The sequence below is a fragment of the Hyaena hyaena genome, unplaced genomic scaffold (assembly GCF_003009895.1).
Source record: "Hyaena hyaena isolate Hyena2069 unplaced genomic scaffold, ASM300989v1 scaffold_253, whole genome shotgun sequence".
Lineage (NCBI taxonomy): Eukaryota > Metazoa > Chordata > Mammalia > Carnivora > Hyaenidae > Hyaena > Hyaena hyaena.
Genome location: NW_024080887.1, coordinates 1578084 through 1599839, shown reverse-complemented (window position 1 = coordinate 1599839; position 21756 = coordinate 1578084). Strand labels below are relative to the sequence as shown.

Below are 21756 nucleotides of genomic sequence, written 5' to 3'. Positions count from 1 at the left end.
TTGTTTTTCTAATAACAACTGTAATGGGTGTGAGGTGGTATCTCATTGTGGTTTTGATTTGCATTTCCCTAGTGATTGAGTGTTGCACATCTTTTCATTTGCTTATTGGCCATTTCCAAGTCTTTGTAGAAATATCTATTCAGTCCTTTGCCCATTTTTGAACTTCATTGTCTTTTTATTATTGAGTTGTGGGAATTCTTTGTGTATTCTGGATACAGCCTCTTATTAATACATGATTTCCAGACATTTTCTCCCGTTCTGTGGGTTGTCTTTTCACTTTCTTGATGTTGTCATTTGAAGCGCGAAGGTTTTACATTTTGAAGTCCAATTTAGATGTTTTTCTCTTCTGTTGCTTCTAGTTTTGGTGTCATATCAAAGAAACCATCGTCTAAGTCATGAAGATTTGCTCCTGTGTTCTTGTAAGAGTTTGATAGTTTTTTTTTTTTTAAATGTTTTATTTATTTCTAGGAGAGAGAGAGAGACAGCGTGAGCAGGGTAGGGTCAGAGAGAGAGGGAGTCACAGACTGAAACGGGCACCAGGCTCTGAGCTGGCAGTCAGCACAGAGCCCGACGCGGGGCTCGAACCCACGAACCGCGAGATCATGACCTAAGCGAAAGTTGGACACTTAACCGACTAAGCCACCCAGGCGCCCCAAGAGTTTGATAGTTTTAATCTTCCATTTAGGTGTATGTCTATCTTCTAGATTATATCCCCAGTGCCTAGAATAACGTCTGATGAAGAGAAGGCAGTCGATACTTACTGAGTTAAATGAATGAATCAATATCTCTCGAGTGAATAAATGAATGAATGAATGAACAGATATCTGTTGTCCCAGAAATGTTGCTACCTATGCAGGGCCCCGCGGCTGAGAAAGTGGCATCATTACAGACGAGAGGCTCCAGTCTGTTTTAATCTCAGCCCCAGTGAACCTGCCTTTACTGAGGTCTCACAGTTCCTTTTCTGCCAGTTCCTCCTTTCCCACTGTCCCTCAATTTGCTTCTCTTTAGTTTCTCTCTTGACAAAATATAGCTACCACATTTCCTAAATAAATTGTTTCTGCCCTACTTTGGTTAAATTTCAAACATGGTAGATACAAGAAAAATGTTCCTGTCATTAAAAATCTTGGTTGGCTTGATATCTCTTGTTGGCTTGTGTTAGAGAAATAAATTTGGATAATATGGCAGTGTACAAATTACAAAGTAAAAGTTGCCTCCTTGGGTGGGAGGAAGTATGCTTGGAATTTACTTTTAGAAAAAAGTGTATGTGCGTGCAGGGAGAGAAAATGTAAAATGAAAACTAAGGAGCCTGGGTGAAGGGTATTTAAGGAGTTCTTTGTACTATTATTTTAACAGCTTTTTGTACATTAAAATATTTTTTAAGTGTTTATTTTTTTATTTTGAAAGAAAGAAAGAGCTCAGGGGAGGGGCAGAGAAAGAAGGAGAGAATCCCAAGCAGGCTCTGCACTGTCATCACAGAGCCCAGTGTGGGGCTCGAATTCACAAACCACGAGATCATGACCTGATCCGAGATCAGGAGTCAGATGCTTAACTAACTGAGCCCTTCAGGTGCCCCATATATTAAATATTTTTTAAAAGTCATCTCTCAGAGGCACCTGGGTGTCTCAGTCAGTTAAGTGCCTGATTTTGGCTCAGGTCACAGTCTTGTGGTTTGTGGGTTCGAACCCCATGTCCAGCTCTGTGTTGACAGCTCAGAACCTGGAGCCTGCTTCGGATGCTGTGTCTCCCTCTCTCTCCACCCCTCCCCCACTCATACTCTGTCTCTCTTTCTCTAAAAATGAATAAATGTTAAAAAAAAAATTTTTTTTAAAGTCATCTCTCACAGTCCCACCAGAGAGGGAATTAAGCCAGGGTCCCTGAGGGGGGCCCTGTGTGCTAGGTGTTTACATTCATTTTCCATTTAATCTTCAGCTGTTGAGAAGGGGGCAATGTGAAGGCAAGTGACTAGGCTGGCACAACTGGGTTGAGTAGGACAACCGGAATTGGGATGCGGGTCTCCAATCTCCAGGCCTATATTCTTTTATGGCTTATATATCTCAAATACTAATCCTTTCCCCAGGGAATGACTGGTGTCTTTGGTGCCTATTGTCTCCTTGTGACTCTGTCATCATGTCCTTGACACTTCACGAGCCTGTGCTCACTGAGGGCAGATGGGAGATGGTCTGGGAGTTTCTGGAATAGAGGGGCTGCCATCCTGGGACTTGAAGGGTCAGGAGGGAATCACTGACCCCCACCAGCCAGCAGGCAGGTCGCCGTGTCTCACTTTCCTGGGGCATCTGTGGCTCTCAGGAGGCATCCCTGACCCGCTTCTGTCCTGCCTGTCCTTCAGGAGCTGAAGCTGCCCACCTTCCGCGCCCACTCCCCACTGTTGAAGAGCCGCCGGTTCTTTGTGGACATCTTGACCCTGCTGAGCAGCCACTGCCAGCTGTGCCCTGCGGCCCGGCACCTGGCTGTCTACCTGCTGGACCACTTCCTGGACCGCTACAACATCACCACCTCCAAGCAGCTGTACACTGTGGCGGTCTCCTGCCTCCTGCTCGCAAGTATGTGGAACCGCTTCTATCCACCCCCACCTTAGAACCTGGGTGCTCCTGAGTCATTTTACACTTCTGAGGTGTTTGCACATCTTCTGTGTCCATCCTGTGCTGAATGCAAACTATGGTCATAATAATCAACACTTTCTTTAGCATCGGTAATATACCAGGCTAAGTGATAAGGATTTTAGCAGCTTAATCGTAGTGCATCCACACAGTGACCCAAGGAGACAGATTCTTGTAGTACCCCCAACTTACCGAGACACAGAGAGGTTAAGAGACTTGCCTTGGGTCGTCTAGCTGGTATGTAGCAGACAAGATTCTGGCCCAGAACTGCATGATGCCAAGACCTGTACTCTTAAGTCAATGTCACCAGCAGCATAGGTTCCTCTGAATGTGCTGGAAGGGAAACCCTAGCAACCACTGTTCTTAGAGGTGTTTAGAAATGTGACTGCTTGACTGGAGCCAAGCAGGGCCCATTATGTTGTCGTCAGGCCTAGGCAACAGGCCTCTTAGGGTTTGCATCTTCCAATGAGGCCCCACAAAAAACACAGTGTAGCTTTGACCATCTTTCTGTCTGCCTGAGTAGGGACTACTGCATGAGTATGCTGCTCAGGTCATGTGTTTAAGCACAGCTCTGTCATGCCATCTTGCCACTTAAAATTGCTCCCTGGTTTACCAACAGTCTGAGGATAGGGATCGTTTGTCAAGATCCTGTCTCGCTGACCTCATACATTTCCCCTCTTCAGGCACTGAGTTCCAGCTAGGCCCCCTCCTGTCATAGAACTTTGCACATGCTGTCTCTTCCACCTAGAGTGCTTCCCTACCCCACCCATCCAGTCCCAGTTAAATGTCACTCGGGCCCCACATCCTTAAGAAAGCCTTCCACCACACACTCAACAAGTACACATTTCCATGGCATCAGGCACTCTTAATTAACACCCCCCCCTCCACTAAATAGTGAGTTTCAGGGAGGGAAAGGAACCTTGTACATCATAAGACTTGGAAAAAATATTTGTGGAATAAAAGAAATGAATGGAGCTAGGGGTTCCTTCCAAGCTGGGCTTCCACACTTCTCCAGGGTGTCTTTGATGAAGAGGAGTGACATGCCCCAAAGCAGCTAGCTACAATCATGACATTTCCTTGACATCTAGTATTTTCTCCTTACAATTCAGTCAGATTTTACATTCCACTCTACAACATGTTATCATCCTGTTTTATTATATCAGCCCCTCACCCATCCTTGAGTCCTACTGATGCCACCAGAGGATGGTACCCATTTTCTCCTGTGGCTTTGTCTGTTCTTGGGATGCCTCCGTGAACCCTGTGGCCACGATCACCCGGTTTCAGAAGCATGGCTGTAGAGTTTCAGACATTCTGTATTGTTTTCCACCATGGCACTTTCCACCTGCTGTTATAATCCCTCTGGATGTGCAGCCTCCCAATGTGATTTGCTCTCCCTTGGGCCAGCTGGGATTCCTGTGTTCTGCAGAGAAGGCAGGCTTGCTGGGTGGGAATCCAGCCTGCCTGCTACTTCAGAGTCCCAGATCAACATGTAGCTCTCTTCGTCTTGGGAAGAGATGCAGGGCTTGTAAGACATCCCCGTTGGCCGAGGGCAGGACAGGCATCACATTTCAGGCGGCCCAGGAGAAGCTTGCGCCATGGCCTTTGGCCTGCTGCTGTCTGTGATCTGTGGGCTGCATCGAGGCCCCATGGGGGCTGGGGACTTAGATTTCCATGAGGCCATGGAGGCTGTCCCCCAGCGTCTGTCTGGGGAACTGGGACGTGAGGTGCACACTGGAGACTGCTTTGTGCTGCTGCCGCCATGGCAGAGGGAAGGGGGCCTTTCAGACGGAGAGGCAGACACCCCCACCCACATGTCTGAAGGCAGCAGCCAGCCTGGGGCAGCAGGAATGGATTTTTCAGGACACCTGCCATATGCTCAGAGGCCCAAGGAAAGAAAAGTTTCCATGACAGCCTGAAATCCTATTCATTGCTCCCCCCACCCCCAGGCTGACTGCGACTGCTAGCCACAAGGGTTGGGGGGTCACCGTGCCTCAGAAGTTTTGAGTTCTGCTAATTCTGTACCAGATAATTCCTAGATAAGAAGAGCAATAGTTCTTGCACCCACCTGTCAGTTCTGCAGTTTTTAGAGCTGTGTCCAGATAAGGGCCTTTGCACAGATGGAACATTCTCACCTACATACAGCCTCTCTGCCCCTATAAATCAAGGGTCAGGCAAGGGCCCATATCTACAGGCCAAGGGAAGGAGGTGGAGAAGCAAGAGCTTATAGGTTATTCCATGGTGGACTTGGTCTTCCTGTGATTGAGTTAATGCCTCATGTAACCTACACAGGATAGAATCCTACCATAAATATCATCTAAATGTAAGTGTACTATAAATATAGTAGAACCACTCTCTTCTTTAATCTTTCATCTGATATAGCTTCCCAGCCCCTCTTTGTATTGTTGTTCTAGCTGTTTCATTAAAAGGATAATCTGACAGCATTGAGACCCCACAACTTCAAGGTGAGTGGGCTTTGACAGTGCGTCGTAACTGTCACCCTGGCGGCCGCAGCCCTTTCTCCATACCCAGCCCTGTGTCAAGCACTTAACAGCCATGTCACATGGAATCCTTCCAACCAGCCTATGTGGTTGTGCAGTCATCTACCCATTCTGTAAGCTCAGAGAGGCTGAGTAACTTACCTGCAATCACACAGCGCAGGAGTTTTGTTTTGTTTTTTAATTGCGGTAAAATTCAAATCACAACATGAAATTTATCATTTTAACCATTGTGAAGCAGTTTCATGGTGTTTAGTACATCCATTCATACTGTTGTGAAACTGTCACCTCTATAGTTCCAGAACATTTCCATCACCCCAAAAGCAGCAGTTATATCCATTAAGTGGCTACTTACCATTTCTTCCCACTCACAGCCCCGGCAACTATTAATCAGTGTTCTATCTGTACAGATTAGCCTGTTCTGGACATTTTGTGTGAAAGGCATCCTACAATATGTGACCTCTTGTGTCTGGTTTCTTACACTTAATGTTCTCAGGGTCCATCCAAGTTGTAGTGCGCATCAGTCCTTCATTCCTTGTCATGGCTGGATAATGCTGTTGTATGGATATACCATAATTTGCTTATCCATTTATCTGTTGATGGACATTTGCGTTGTTTCCACCTTTTGGCTATTATGAATAGTGCTGCTGTGAACATTCAGTACCAGTTTTGTTTAAATACCTGTTTACAGTTCTTTTAGGTGTAAACCTAAGAGTGAAATTGCTGATTAGAAATGGCTTTTCAGTGTTGAACTTTTTGAGGAAACCCAGAGTCTTGCTTTTGCCTAGCTGCTCCAAGATGACTGAGTTTTGAGCGCTTTCCCCAGGGCATGGAGTAGTCTGAGAAGGAGAGAGAGTGGGAAGAAAACCAAATGGCAGGAGGCGTGACCAGGGTGGCCTTTTCCTTAGGGCAGCATGGCCTTAAATGTGAGACATTGTTATTGTAATCAAAAAAGTATGAGATACATTTTTATTGTTAAAAAATCCAAAAGATATAGTAGTATAAAAAATCCATTTCCGGGATGTCTGGGTGGCTTAATCAGTTGAGCGTCCAACTCTTGATTTCAGCTCAGGTCATGATCCCAGAGTCGTGGGATCGAGCCCTGCATAGGGTTCTACACCAAACATGGAGCCTGCTTAGGATTCTCTCTCTCCCTCTCTCTCTTCCCCCATCCCACTTGGTATGTGCTCGCTCTCGCTCTCTCTCTTTCTCTCTCTCTCTCTCTCTCTCTCTCTCAAAGAAAAAAGAAAAAAAAAATATTTCCCCCAAACCCATAGTCTTACTGCCACAGTCTGGTGTGTATACTCCCAGACCCAAACATATTTCTGTGTTTTTATAATTGGGAAAATAAATCTATTTTTATTGACAAGGTGGTAAAAGGAATCCTAGATTACACCCATATAAACTGCCCAGTAAACAGAATTGCAAGATTCCCTCCCTTCCCCTGCTCACATCATACTTTCTTTTCTGGATTGTGAGCCCCATCGTGCCCCTCGCTGACTGCTTCTTTGAAGCAGGAAGACCTTAGGCTGACAAGTTTGTCTGTTTCTTGGGGTGAAGTTCTGACTTTTGTAGGTGAGGCTGAGTCCTCTGCTAGCCTTCATCTCAGCCCTCTTCCTCCCCAGAAGGGGAAAACATCAAAGGGGGGAAAAAGGGGTTCCCTTAGCCCAGAGTGAATCTGTCATGCTGTGATGCACGTACCTGCAGAAAGGCGTACCTTCCCACTGTAGATTTTTTTTTAAATTTTTAAATGTTTATTTATTTTTGTCAGACAGAGAAACAGCATGAGCAGGGGAAGGGCAGAGAGAGAGGGAGACACAGAATCCGAAGCAAGTTCCAGTCTCTGAGCTGTCGGCACAGTGCCCAATGCAAGGCTCAAACCCACAAACTGTGAGATCATGACCTGAGCTGAAGTCAGATGCTTAACTGACTGAGCCATTCAGGCACCCTCCTACTGTAGATTAAAAAAAAAATTTTTTTTAATGTCTTACTCAGTTTTTGAGAAAGAGAGAGACCGCGCTGGCAGGGGGCGGGGGGGCAGACAGAAGGAGACACAGAATCCTAAGCAGTTTCCAGGCTCTGAGCTATCAGGACAGAGCCCAACACAGGGCTTGAACTCATGAACTATGAGATCATGACCTGAGCAAAAGACAGATGCTCAACCAGCTGAGCCACTCAGGTACCCCTAGAATTAGAAATGGTGTACTCACTTGGACAGTGAGTAAAAATTCTACTACTCATCCCACTCACCAAAAATAGCTTCTGGGAGTAGTTTCTTATGTCTTTTTCCAAAATTGATTTCCTGTAATTCCTCATAATTCAAAGATTCTGTACTTGCGAATTCACTAAAATTTATTTTTTTAAGTTTATCATTTATTTTGAGAGAGAGAGCAGGGGGTCCGGAGGGAGAGGGAGAGAGAGAATCCCAGGCACTGTCAGCCTTGAGCCTGATGTAGGGCTCAAACTCATACCATGAGATCATGACCTGAGTCAAAACCAAGAGTTGGATGCTTAACAGACTGAGCCACCCAGACGCCTCTCACTAAAATTTATTTGTAACCTCAAAATCCATATTCACAGAATTCTAGTGGTCATTCATGGACACGTGCAGGGACACCCAGTGTACACGTTCCCAGCTGAGGAACAAAGCCAAGGCTCCGCTTTCTTGTTTCAGCTCTCATGCTTAAAAACAAGCGTCCTTTTCTCAGTCTGTTCAGTGCCACGTTTTCTCATTTTTCTGCTTGTTGGTGGTTTTACTGCTTAAAACGACCCCCAAGCATAATGCCAAAGTGCTGTCTATCTTTCCTCAGCACAGGGCTGAGACATGCCACACAGACACAACACGTGTGCTCGGTGAGGCTTGTTCAGGCGTGAGTTACAGTGCTGCTGGCTCTGGGTCTGGTGATCATGAACCAACAGTATATTGAACAGAGGCTCTCCGTTGATGGAGTGATGAAAACATGACCAGTGGCTCACAGGAACCTAGCCCGGTACTTCCCCAGGAGCGTGATTCTGGGTTCACTAGTTCCACTGTTCCAGCGACTTTATGGAACATAGCTTTTGCAGATACCCAGAATCAACTGTGTATTTACACAAATGGGTTAATACCAAGAGTGGTTTTTTCATAGCACATCAGGAATGTCTTTCCTGTCTGTCTGCATGGGTTTAACATACTCTTCAGTGACTGCAGAGTTCTCTGTGTCGTAAACACTGCCGTCTGCTTGATTACTCACTGTCAGTGGACATTTAGGTTGCCATCTGGTTTTTTCACTGCTATCAACAGTATGACAGCAACTATCCTTTTCCCTGTATCTTTGCACAGGAATATGAGAAAAATGCCCAGAGGTAGAATGGCTTGGGTCAAAGGTGTATGCATTGTGTGCACAGAAGATTTTGAAAGGTAGCACACTAAATTGCCTCACGAATGACAAGATCGCTTTTCTTAAATTGAACTTAATTTGTGGGAGCCTTTGGAACCATGCTTCTCTGCCTCAATAAACCATCAATGGAGGGGCAGTGTCCCTTCCCCAATTGGCCCCTCACCAGTGTCTACTTGGCTCCCATTTTGTGCTCCCAGCAGGGAGTACGTTTGCATCCCACCTTTCTGCCTTGCCCTGTCCAGGAAGTCCAGATGAGAAGTGAGTTCCCCAGACCGATTGCTTTTAAGACTCCTTGGGGCACCTGGATGGCTCAGTCGGTTAAGCTTCCGACTTCGGCTCAGGTCATGATCTCACGGTTTATGAGTTTGAGCCCTGTGTCGGGCTCTGTGCTGACAGCTCAGAGCCTGGAGCCTGGTTCAGATTCTGTGCCTCCCTCTCTCTCTGCTCCTCCCGTGCTCGTGCTCTGTCTCTCTCAAAAATAAACATTAAAAAATTAAAACCAAAACCAAAACCAAAAAACTCCTCAAGCCAGAAATGAATAGCCTCATCTCTTAGCGAAGGTTACCTGTGGAAACCGTTACCTACCTAGGGCTTGTGCTCTCTGGACCTAAGGAAATTCTAGGAGAGGCCCATCTCTCTCCCAGTGAAGCACCTTCACTCCCCCTCTGTCCCTCCCCCTGCTTTGATTACTTAGCAATTGATGCTTCTGAGAAGCAGCTTCTTTTGAGAGCAGGGCAGGGAGGGTGGGATGGGCTCTCTGTCAGAGATCTTGAGAAACTTGAAAGCAGTCTTAATCCCTCCTGGTAGAGGGGATGAAGGAAGGCACCACCTTCCTGCCTGGGGAGGTTGAGCACACCAGCTCTCCCCAAAGCTGGGAATGCTCGAAATGCCCCGAGGGCACTAATTGCAAAGGGGGCCTTTTTTTTTTTTTTTTTTTTTAATTCTCCAATCTTTTATTGCATGAGCAATTTCCTTTGAACATAGATTGTCTTTCTTGTGAGGAGGCCATTTTTCCAGGTGGCCTTTTTCATGGGTGTACTTTGAACAGAGCAAAGCAGGAGATTTATTTACAGGAAATATGGCTGCCCCCCTGCACGAGATAATTCATGGGAGAGTGGCTAGGAGGAACCCTACAGTTCCTCCCTGCCATGGTTTCACATTTCAGAAAATTAGGACGGGTCTTATGTGTGATGTGTGCACTTAATATTGACAGTCATTATTTCCTCCAAAGGCTGTGCAGCACTGATGGTGCCTCTTCTAATCAGTAGCATCTTGGTGGTGGTCACACAACACCGAGTGGACTGGAAAAAGTGGTCTGTCACCCAAGGACCACACCAAATACATCCGGACTTGGGGCCCTGATGTTGCAGTGCAGTGAGTGAGGACGTGGTGATTTTCCATTTCCTGTTCCCATCTCTGCAGACTGGCAGACTTAGAGCTATTTTCAGGGGAAGGATTTTGTGTGACATGCTGGTCAGGAAGCTGGCTGGGCCGGAAACTCAGAAATTGTACAGTTTAACTTAGCAAGTTTAGTGCTCGGGCCTGTTTGTCCAGGGCCTGGTCTTCTGGGATCCAAGTAGGGTTTATGTTTTGTTTTGTTTTGTTTTGTTTTGTTTTGTTTTGTTTTGTGGCTGGGGAGAGTAAGGGAGAAATCTTAAGATGCATGGGTTAATTGAAGATGCAGTGTTTAGGAGCCCATGACCCCACACAGGTAAGTCATTAAAAAAAAAAAAAATTATTGGACCTCTGCTGTATACCAGAAGCTATATAGCCAAGGAGGCAGTGGCAAACAGTCCCTGTCACTGCAGATAAGTCATTCCACACACAGTTGCCTACCATGCACTAAGTCTGGGAGACAGTTGGGGGCATAAAACAAAGTCCCTGTCCTCATGTTGTTTATGATCTGGAGGTATCTCCTAAAGCAGCCTTCAAGCTAGAGACCTGGCACATCTCTGGACACGTGCCAAGAACAAGCCAGTGGCCCTTCTAAGAAAATCTCAGTGTCCTTACTTTCAGGAAAATAGCCTGGCCCACATCTTAGCAGGAAGATAAGCAAGACACTGACGTCAAGCACCCTGTCTGCTCTTTACACTTATCTGCAGCCTGGCTGCTGGGAGCTAGGCATTTATCTCTCTTTTCTTTTTATTTACTTTAACCTTGAACCCTCTCTATAGTGAATGCTGTGTCTCACTGGTATCTTCTCCCCCGTTACAGTCAGGATTGTGTTATATACATTCTCCTGTTAATGCTGAAGAGGAAGTACTCTAGAGTCCTAATTCATTAGTCCCCTTACCCCCTGGGGGAGCCACTGGAGACTTTTCCAGATTGTATCTCTTCCTAGTCTCCCCTCAGAGACTCAGGCTCTCCGTGGTGGAGATAGTTCGCTCCTCAGTCACAACAGCCTGCTCTTTACTGGGCACCCACCACCAAGTCAGCGTGAGTCATGACACAATCAGCAGGGCAGCTTTGATTGGCTTTAAAGCCACTTTTCAGACCCTCAGGGAACAGGCCAGCCTGTTATACCCCTGGTTGGTGAAATTAGAGATCATTTTTATGTTAGGTGTGTTTGCCTGGGTTTTCTTTTCTTTTTAAAGTTTATTTATGGGGCGCCTGGGTGGCTTAGCCAGTTAAGCGTCTGACTTTCCAACTTTCGCTTAGGTCATGATCTCGCGGTTCGTGGGTTCGAGCCCCGCGTCGGGCTCTGTGCTGACTGCCAGCTCGGAGCCTGGAGCGTGTTTCAGTCTATGTCTCCCTCTCTCTCTGACTCTCCCCTGCTCACGCTGTCTCTCTCTCTCTCTCTCTCCTAGAAATAAATAAAAAACATTTTAAAAAAAAGTTTTAAAGTTTATTTATTTATTTTAGGAGTGCCGGGTGGCTCAGTCGGTTAAGCGTCCAACTTCAGCTCAGGTCACGATCTCCCGGTTCACGGGTTTGAGCCCCACGTCCGGCTCTGTGCTGACAGCTTGGAGCCTGGAGCCTGCTTCGGATTCTGTGTCTCCCCCTCTCTGTCTGCTCCCCTGCTCACACTGTCTCTCTCTCTCAAAAATAAATAAACATTAAAAGTCTATTTATTTTAAAAGAGAGGAGAGAGAGCATGAGTATGGGAGGAGAGAAAGAGAAAAGGAGAGAGAGAATCCCAAGCAGACTCCACTGTCAGCACAGAGCCCATTGCAGGACTTGATCTCACAAACTGTGAGATTATGATTTGAGCTGAAACCAAGAGCTGGACATCCAGTGGACTAAAGTACCCAGATGCCCCTGCCTGGATTTTTGCGACTGTCTTAAAGGAGTATCTGTTGCCTCTCCCTGCCTTCTGAGTCTTCGGTTTAATTATAAGCATTTCAGTGTCTAGACAGGAAAGGTGTCTTCTTCGTCATTTGACATGTTGGGGTTCCTGGAACTCTTCTAGGAAAGTGTGATTTGTGCATTGTAAAGCAGGTTCACATTGGGATAGTCTTGGATTAGGACAGACCCATGTTCTGGAAACTTCTCAGCCAGTGACTCTGCCAGTTCTGGCTTCTACGGTCCCATCAGTGGCATCTTCTGAGAATTTTAAACTGTTTTTTTTTTCCAGTGGGAGAGTGATATTTGTTCCTTGTAGGAAATTAGAAAATAGAGAAAAATATAAAGAATAAAATAAAAATTACTTGCAAACTCACTACATTTTTTTTTCTGTAATCAAAACCTGGGGGTAGAGGGCAGATCCTGGCCCCAGTGATCAGGGAAATGGCTAATAATATGTTGTTTAGATGCCAAGCTGTGTTCAGAGTTCTTTGTGTGGATTTCCTCATTTGATCCTCAAAACAGTCCTATAAAATAGGCAGTATTATTTCCCCTCCTTGATAAAGGAGGAAGCTGAGGCCCACTAAGGTGACTTGCCCAAGGGCACATGGACGGGGACCCAGGTAGCCGTCTCCCTGAGTCCTTGCTCTCAGCCACCATACAACAGCAACCTTTGTCCTACAGCTGGATTGCGTCCCTCTGGCTGCACCTGGGAGACCGGCTAGCAGACGGTGAGGTTGCTAGGAGACTCCCGGCTCCCTTTCCTGAGCCTGCAGAGCCACATGCGAGCTGGATGAACACCTCCGGCCTCAGGAATAGGTCTCGGGTCTGAAAGCAGCTCACTTTCTAACCTTGAGAGAAGTGACTTGTGTTGCCTCTCCTCCTCTTCTTCCATGCTCAGCGGAGGTCCAGCTGGGACCCCCAAACTCTGCACCTGTGACCCTGTAGCCCAGAAGGACTTGTTGTCTGCTTCTCTTGCAGCTGCAGCCCCATCAGGCCTGGTCCAGAGCAACCCCCGTGAGGTGGGAGGGAGCATTCTGCAGAGCAGCGTACCCCTTTCCCAGAAAGAACACTGTTCCTCCACATGAAGCGCTTGCTCAGCCCTGGCCCCTGCTGCCTGCCAGCCAGGTACCTGACAGGCCCTCACCCCACAGCCCTGCTTTTAAGTAATGAAATTATTTCTTTTTTATTTTTTTTTTACCTTTTTTTAAAATGTGTATTTACTTCTGAGAAAGAGAAGACACAATCTGAAGGAAGCAGGCTCCAGGCTCTGAGCCATCAGCGCAGAACCCGACACGGGGCTCAAACCCACAAACCATGAGATGATGACCTGAACCAAAGTCAGACATTCAATTGACTAAGCCATCCAGGCGCCCCCAGATAGTGAAATTGGTTGAAGAGTGGAGCACAGGAGACCAGGATCTGCTCGGGTCACCAGGTGAAGTCATTGTACCAGTTGCTTCATCCTGAGACAGTGAAGTTCTCTCAGCCAGAAGGGAAGTCAGTGTGTGACCCAGCTGGCCACATGCCACCTCTGACCTGGGAGGCATTTTTACAGTTTCTTCCTGAAGAAAACAACCAACTGCAACCTCACCTCTAGTCTCTGTTTCCAAAGTTGGACTCAGGAATTGACTTGGCCAGTCAGAAATGTGCTTTTATTCATTCTTTCTTTCCTTCAACATTTAATGTGCCCTTGTCTGTGCCAGAGGCTGGAGATACTGGCCATGGATGGAACAACCTGCTTTTAGGGAGACAGGCCCTGTGAGGAGGGAGGTAGCATGTGGACAGGGACCTGATCTGTTTCGTTCTCCACTTTGCTCAGCACAGAGGACGTACGTCCGTGTGGACTGAGTCTTCTTCAGTGACGGGGACTGTAGACATTGCTTCCACTCACACCGTCTCCCGGAGGCTGTAAGCCACTGTAATGACCTTTCTTTGTGTCCTCAGGAGGGATGAAACCCTCTCAGGAGTCCTAGGTCCCCCTTCATGCCAGGTCTACCCAGCTGGCCCCTGAGCCAGCTTTGGCTAAGATCAGAGTCTTTTTTCTCCAGGACATTTCCTGATCTCCAGACCCCTGCAGCAGGGTAAGGGCAGAGTGGGAAGGGCGCTCCCAGAGTCTGCACAACTTCCCACTTCCCCAGAGAGCACCCAAGCACTGCCTTTAGCTGCAGGGATTTTGTACTCTGTCCCTGGCTTTCTCTCTCTCCCGTATCAGATCCTATCCAGAAACTAACCTGTCTTGATCCCTGTGACTGCAATTGTACCACTGGCCCTGAGTCCACGGAAGTCCACAAGAGCAAGATCCAGTGTTTGGGGGAACACTGGGCACCATTCCAACAGGCTGAGCCTTCATGCCACCCCTGCCCCATCGCCTTGCCCAGCCCTCACAGCCAGTGAATGGCTGCGCCTCCGTAGAACCCCAGGTGGTTCATCATAGTGCCCCCTGCCCTCCGTAAAAGCAAAGTAAAACAGCCTTTCAGAGGGTGCTGTCCTCAGAGTGGTTTCCTGGCTTCTCTGTCATGTTTTGCTCAAAATGTCTCCCATGGTTCCTCAGGAAGACACCCGCCTGCTGGACGTATGAGGAATGTGCTCTAGGGAGACCAGGAAGAAGCCCCCTTCTGGCCTCCAGTAAAATACAAAAAGCCAGAGAATTTTTTTAAGTTTATTTATTTATGTGTTTTGAGAGAGAGAGAGAGAGAGAGAGAGAATCCCAAGCAGGCTTCACACTGTCAGCATGGAGCCCCATGCAGGGCTTGAACTCATGAACTGTGAGATCATGACCTGAGCCAAGATCAAGAGTCAGACCCTTAAATGACTGAGACACCCAGGTGCCCCAAGCCAAAGGATTTTTTTTTAATGAAAAAGCTGGTTTAGGTGGATGGGAAGAGGGTGGTCCTTTATTACAGGAAGTGTCTGGATGGAGATACACTCTTCAACTTCAGTCCTCTCATTGGAAGAAAAAAGTAGGGCCTGTTGGTTGCACTAATCTTTAGTGGAAAGGCTCTGAGATTAAACTGCTAAACTAGCAGAGGCAGAGAGGAGGATGAAGACAAGCATGTGTGTGGAGAACAGGGCTGTTAGGTGGGGAGGGGGCACAACTGGCCTCACACCCACATCTGTGGGAATCCCTGCACCCAGACAGATGTACTCATGGAAACTCTGGGATTGTAGGGATCCTGGTGACTCTGAGATGCTCTGGACTTTGGAGCCATTTACTCATCGTTTTTAAAAAAAATTTTTTAATGTTTTATTTATTTCTGAGAGAAAGAGCGTGAGCAGGAGAGGGTCAGAGAGAGAGGGAGACACAGAAGCAGGCTCCAGGCTCTGAGCTAGCCATCAGCACAGAGCCCGATGCAGGGCTCAAACCCACAAACCATGAGATCATGACCTGAGCCGAACTCAGACGCTTCTTTTTTTTTTTTTTTAAATATTTTATTTATTTCTGAGAGAGAGAGAGACAGCGCGAGCAGGGGAGGGTCAGAGAGAGAGAGAGATACAGAATCTGAAACAGGCTCCAGGCTCTGAGCTAGCTGTCAGCACAGAGCCTGACACGGGGCTTGAACCCATGAACCATGAGATCATGACCTGAGCCGAAGACAGATACTTAACCTACTGAGCCACCCAGGCGCCCTTACTCATCATTTTTAAGAAAGCAGATCTTTATTCACCTTATGCCAGATGCTGTACTGGCTAAAAGGATCTGTGATGTTCTGCAGGACACATGTGACCCCTGACCTCATGGAACAGATTGCCGGATTTTCCAGTTTTGCTTTGTCCCTTTTGGGCTGGGTGATTGGAGCAATTCACTCAATCCTTCTGAGCTTCTGATTGCAAGTGGGGAACGGTCCCAGCCTCCAGGCATGTTACCAGGATGTGCTGAGTGCGTGACATGGAGGCTTCCCCTCCCTGGGTGCTGCCTGTGTTTTTTGGTGCCTGCCCTGCTGTGGTGACACCTGGCAGCAAAGTCCCTGTGCACCCAGATCTCACATCCTGGTTCACACATTCTCTGTCTCTTGCTGATTAGCTCGGTGACCTGGGAAATTTCCATCCCCGTGGGGTGGACCCATCCGGGAAAGGCTGTGGACCCATCTCCCCTTTGCCTCCCTCTATGTGAACCTTAGAACCTGCAGCCCCAGGGTAGAGTTCAAGGTCACAGTCCAGGGGAAGGAGGCTGGGGCCACTCTAGTGTCCAGCATAGCCTGGCCAGTGGCATTGAGTTGGGGTTGGGAACCTTTCCTTGAACTTATTTCTACTGCTTTTTCAAAGCCTGTAAGAAAAAGTCTTGTAGAACTGGCTACCAACTTTGGTTCATCTGTACTTAACTAATAGGACTTTAGAAGAAGATCTAGGTCTAGGCTGCAAAGAATAAGTACCGTGTTCAGTAAGTAATAGAACAGCAGCCGCTGTTGTTTTCAGAGTGTTTTCTGTGCCCTAGGATCTGTATCAATCTCGTTACCTGTGCTATCTCCTGAGCTTCCCTACCACCCTTTAAGGTACGGGTTTCCAAGTGATGGCCCGATACTGGGGAGGACATTCTCAGCCAGTTTCCTGTCAGGACCTCCCCCAGAATCTGGGCACCCTGGGGTCACAACATTCTCATCCCCAATTAAATATTCTCAGCTCACGTTAAATATATGCCCCTCCTCATAGCCACTTCTCTCCCCCAAGGAAGGAAGAATCCAAGGAAGAAAGAATTAGCATCAGAAAGGTCTCCACTCAGCCTGGTCCTGCCTGGGAACTAATGGGCCCATACTTCCTCCCTTGGGTACTGGGGGAGCTCTCCACCACAGCCCCCTCTTTCCTCTTTGGCTCCTGCCATCTCTACTGCCTAGTCCTTCCCCGTCCTTCCCACAGTGCCCTCCGAGAACACCAGGCCCGCCCAGAGGGCCAGGTAAGGCTGGGAAGCCAGTGGAGCGGCTCTTCATCCCCTGACCTACCTCTCTCACCTCCCTTTATCATCAGCACCAGGACAGGTGGGGGGCAGCCATGGGGTCTCAGTTCCTATTCAGATTTTTTCTCTTTCTCAAATGAAAAGAGAGAGGAAACCTTTAAAATAGGAGAAGGGCCCTTCCTGGGGAACAGTAGCTTTGCCTGTGTTTAAAAGCTTACATTTCTTTAGGGGAGAAGAGGAACCAGCTATTGCTTTAAAATCTGGTTTTCTTTAGCCAGGAAACTGTGGCTGCATCCCTGAGCCTAAGTGTAGCTCCTGAATGGGCAGCAGGTAACCCTGAACAAGCCTGTAAAGAGGTGTCTTGCTGGGCACGAAGCGTTGTCTATGAGAGAGTTCACAGCAAGTAGTGTGTCAAGCAGTCTGTTCAGTAGTGTGTGAGCAGCCCGGGGCCTGGACATCACAGATAGGGCGGCATTGACTTTTTATAGGATTCTACTCTGCACGTGCACCGTTTTGTTTAGGAATTTTTCTGAAGGCAGTGTAAAGGTTGATGGTTGTTGGAGATGGGTAATGTGTTCTTGGGGGCTCATTATAACATTTCTCTCTTTTTTGGTATATTTAAATTTTTCCAAAATAAAACTTTTTTTACAGTTTATTTATTTTACAAAGAGAGAGAGAGAGAGAGAACCAGGGGAGGGGCAGAGAGAGAATCCCAAGCAGGTTCTGTGCTGTCAGCACGGACCCCAACACAGGACTCAAACTCACGAACCATGAGACCATGACCTGAGCTGACATCAAGAGTCAGACGCTTAACCAACTGAGCCACCCAGGTGCCTCTAAAATAAAACATTTTTTAACCAATTAAAGATATTGTTTCTCTCAGCCCTAATTCAGAAAAGTCAGGAATCCTATTTGGTCTGGTGAAGCTTCGACTGCTAGGACCAGAAGTGGAAGAAGCAAAGCCAGTCTTTAGAGTAGTCTGTCCGTAGAGACAGAAAATAGAATGGTGGTTACCAGCGGAGGGGACCCAGGGACCGTGAGTTACTGGGTTTCATGGGTGTGCAGTTTGTTTTGCAAGATGAAAAGAGTTCTGGTGATTGGTTGCACAACAATGTGAATGTACCGAATGCCACTGAACTGTATGGTTAAAATGGTAAATTGTATGTTATGTGCATTTTACCACAACAAACAAAAATGCTATTAAAAAAAGAAAAGGAAAGAAAAGCCAGTCTGTGAGAGTCCCCCCTGAGGCTTGCTGGACTGACAGTGTCTTGCCTCTGTGGTCGAGTTAGGCCACTTGGCTGGACTTGCGGTCGTCAGTCCAGTAACTGTGGGACATGCCAGGAATGGCTGGGGCTCTCCCAGTTGTCTGCTCACCAGCCCTTGGGGGTAGCAGGAGGAGCTGGGACTGGTCAGCCGGGGGTGCAGGGGGTCCTATAGGGCATTATTTGCAGGTTTCACCACTGCCACCCGCACTAAGGGCTCATGTGTCTGTGCCTGGTCTCCAGACCCAGGCTGAGCGCTTCAGTAGTTTTAGGACTTTTTTTTTTAATTTTACAAGTATGATGATAGTGCTCCCACTGGTCAAATTTGGAACAATGTGAACATCCAAAAAGAAAAATGTAGATAGAATGATAGAATTGTTAAAAGTTCTTTTTAACCCCAGTGTGATTATTTATTGAGGAAAGAATCCTTCCTGGATGCCAGATCATTGAGTTAAAGGTTGTTGGCGGCGGGAGGGATGCCTGAGAGTGCTCAGTGGGTTAAACAGCTGACTCTCGGTTTGGGCTCAGGTCATGATCTCACAGTTTCGTGGGTTCGAGCCCCACTTGCGATTCTCTCTCTTCTCCCTCTCTCTCTGCCTCTCCCTGCCCATGCTGTCTCTGTCTTTCTCTAAATAAGTAAACTTAAAAAATAAAGGTTGTTGGGAAACAGGATATTCAGAGAATCTGAAGGCATCACCTCACAGATTACTTATTAATTTCACAGGAAAATGGTACCTTTAAAATGGAGAGATCTGAAATAAATAAATAAATAAATAAATAAATAAATAAAATAAAATGGAGAGATCTGGTGTCACCACTTTAACCAAGCGATCAAATGTAGCATCGCTATTGCTGGGACAAACTGACGTTATATAACTCCTGATGTGATCTGGTAAGAAGGACAAAACATCACCTCTGTAGTTTCCTTGCCCAAACTGTTTTATCGTAAGGAAACAGTCCAGAATATGGGACTTTCTTTTTTAAAGTAGTGTCTAGGCCCAACGTAGAGCTTGAATGCATGACCTTGAGATCAAGAATTGCATGTCCTGCCAACTGAGCCAGCCAGGTGCTCCCAAAATATAGGACATTTTAGAAGAAAACTGGCCTGGATTCATCTAGAGTCAGTGTCATGAAAAACAAAGAATGGGACTAAAAGATATAACGGATACCATGTGTGAGCTTTGTTGAATATGAATCCACAAGAAAACAAAGGTTATAAAAGACATTTTGGGTACCTTAGGGGAAAGTCAAATATAGATTGAATTTTAGAAAATGTTATTGCTGGGGCACCTGGCTGACTCAGTCGGTGGAGCATGCAACCCTTGATTACTCAAGGTCGTGAGTTCAAGCTCCATTTTGGGTGTGGAGCTTACTTTAAAAAAAGAAAGAAAATGTTATTGCATTAATGCTGATATTCTTAGAATTGGTAATAATAGCATTATGATTATGTAGGAAAATGACTTCCAGGATGGATGCTGTCCAGGGCTGCCATGTCATGTCTGCAAGTTCATTAGAAATGGTTCAGCAAAATCAATACTTATACACACACACGCACGTGCGCGCGCACACACAGAACAAATGTGGCTCTAAATCAGCAGTTGGTGAATCTGGCTGAAGGGTTATCTGTGTTCGTTATTTCATCTTTTCTGTGGATTTGAAAATTTTCCAAATAAAATGTACATTAAAGGATTCGAAGAGTGTGTGTGGCTCTGGTCTGACTTGAAAAGATTCGGATTTCTGTTCCCCACACCTCCCAGGGGACCTGCCTGAAGATTTCCAGGCATCTGTTGTCAGTGCAGTTTGTTGATAAGGAGCAAGCAGCTGAGTGGCGGCGCTTGGTGGCGGCACTGGGGACGAAAGGCTGACCTGGCCTGCTCGCAGTCATGGGAGGAGGGGAGGAAATGTCTGCCAGGCATGTGCAACAGCAGGAAACTCAGAATCTTTTCTGGCTGTGAAAATGCATTCTGCTTGGGAATAGTTGCTAAGCTGGGGTCTGCTGGCCAGCAGTTAACAGCAGGGACTGTAAAGTGCCTCCTAGATGTAGAGCTGAGTTCTGTGAGCCTTTTCTCTGCCCTCCTGGGGATCTGGACGGAACTTACCTGGGAGGATCCAGTGCCTGATCCAGCATGAAGACTGTGCGTGTCAGTGTGTTGGGAACTACTGAAGCACTTTCCATTCTACATGGCCAATTCATCTCCTCGGGAGGCATATTCCCAAATAGGAAACAAACAGCCTGTGGAGTTTAGTGCTCTTTCTTTTTTTAAAAAATTTTTTATGTCTTTCATTTTTTTATTTTGAGAGACAGAGAGCGAGTGGGGGAGGGGCAGAGAGAGAGGGAGACACAGAATCTGAAGCAGGCTCCAGGCTCTGTGCTGTCAGCTGTCAGCCCTGATGCAGGGCTCAAACCCACGGACTGTGAGATCATGACCTGAGCCGAAGTCGGACACTTAACCAACTGAGCCACCCAGGTGCCCCAGTGCTCTTTCTTAGGTCCAGTGCCAACTCATTGAGGATTCAGACCCACTCTGCCTGGCCCTGGCCTGCAGTGTGATGGGTCCCCAAGAAGCTTCTCCAGCCTGGGGAGCAGGTGAATTCAGATTCTTCAGTAATCCATAGTCCCTTCCATTTGAGGCTAATCCTCTTGGGCCTGGTGACTGGGGAAAAGGCAGAGCTCTGAAAGGTTTGAAAAGCTCCAAGGGCAGAGAGGAAACTAATCTCATTGAGCACATCTGCCAGTTAGACTAGATTGCTGGCTGCCAGAAATGGCGTGGAAGAGTCTTAATGCCACCCTAAGTACAATGCACATTTTTGCTGGGGCTGTGACCTTCACCATGCCCCCTTCTGCCCTGGGGAAGAAAAGAGCACTTGTATCTACTGAGTGCCTGCTAACAGTGTTGGCTTAGTTCAGCACAAGGTTCAGGGAAAACTGGACAGTTCTGCAAAAACATTTTTCTTTTTAAATTGTGCATAGCATATATGATCATTGGAGAAAAAATTAGGGAATACAAATAATCTGAGATCATCAGAGGACAATTTAAATAGCCCAAAATTCAACTATTAACAGAGTACCTGGGCACGTAGGTGGTTCAGTAGATTAAGTGTCTGACTCTTGATTTCAGCTCAGGTCATGATCTCACTGTTGTGAGATCGAGCCCCACCACTTCGGACTCTGTGCTGAATGTAGAGCCTGCTTAAGCTTTTCTCTTGCTCTCTCTTTCTCTATGAGCCTTGGTTTTGGCTTGGGTCATGATCTCATGGTTCATGGATTCGAGCCCCACTTTGAAGGCTCTGCGCTGACAGCACTGAGCCTGCTTGCAATTCTGTCTCTCCCCTCTCTCTCTGCCCCTCTCTCACTCTCTCAAGAGAAATAAACTTAAAAAGATTCTCGGGGTGCTTGGGTGGCTCAGTTGGTTGGGCGTTCAACTTCAGCTCAGGTCATGATCTCGTAGTCTGTGAGATCGAGCCCCACATCAGGCTCTGTGCTGACAGCTCAGAGCCTGGAGCCTGCTTTAGATTCTATGTCTCCATCTCTCTCTGCCCCTCCTCTGCTCATGTTCTGTCTCTGTCTCTCTCAAAAATAAACATTAAAAAAATTTTTTTAAAAAAAGAAAAGGATTCTCTCTCCCACTCTACCCCCTCCCCTACTCCTACTCTCTAAACAAAAGAGAGAGAGAGAGACTACCATTCATTCTTTGAACGGATATTCACTGGGCAGCTGCTAATTATAAGGCACTGTGCTGGGATCTGGGGCACAACTGCAAATGGGTCAGACACACAGTTCCTGTCCTCATGGGCTTAGGCCCATTAATGACCTATTGGTCAGGC

At 46.9% G+C, this 21756-nt stretch overlaps 1 protein-coding gene across 1 annotated transcript in view; it reads left to right on the top strand.

Annotated features, from left to right (window-relative positions):
* CCNJL (cyclin J like) overlaps positions 1-21756 on the top strand; it is a 59438-nt gene that overhangs the window by 29096 nt on the left and 8586 nt on the right. The window contains exon 3 of the mRNA XM_039245331.1: positions 2348-2561. Within this exon, the coding sequence (XP_039101262.1) occupies positions 2348-2561 (214 nt within the window). The remainder of the gene's footprint in view (positions 1-2347; positions 2562-21756) is intronic.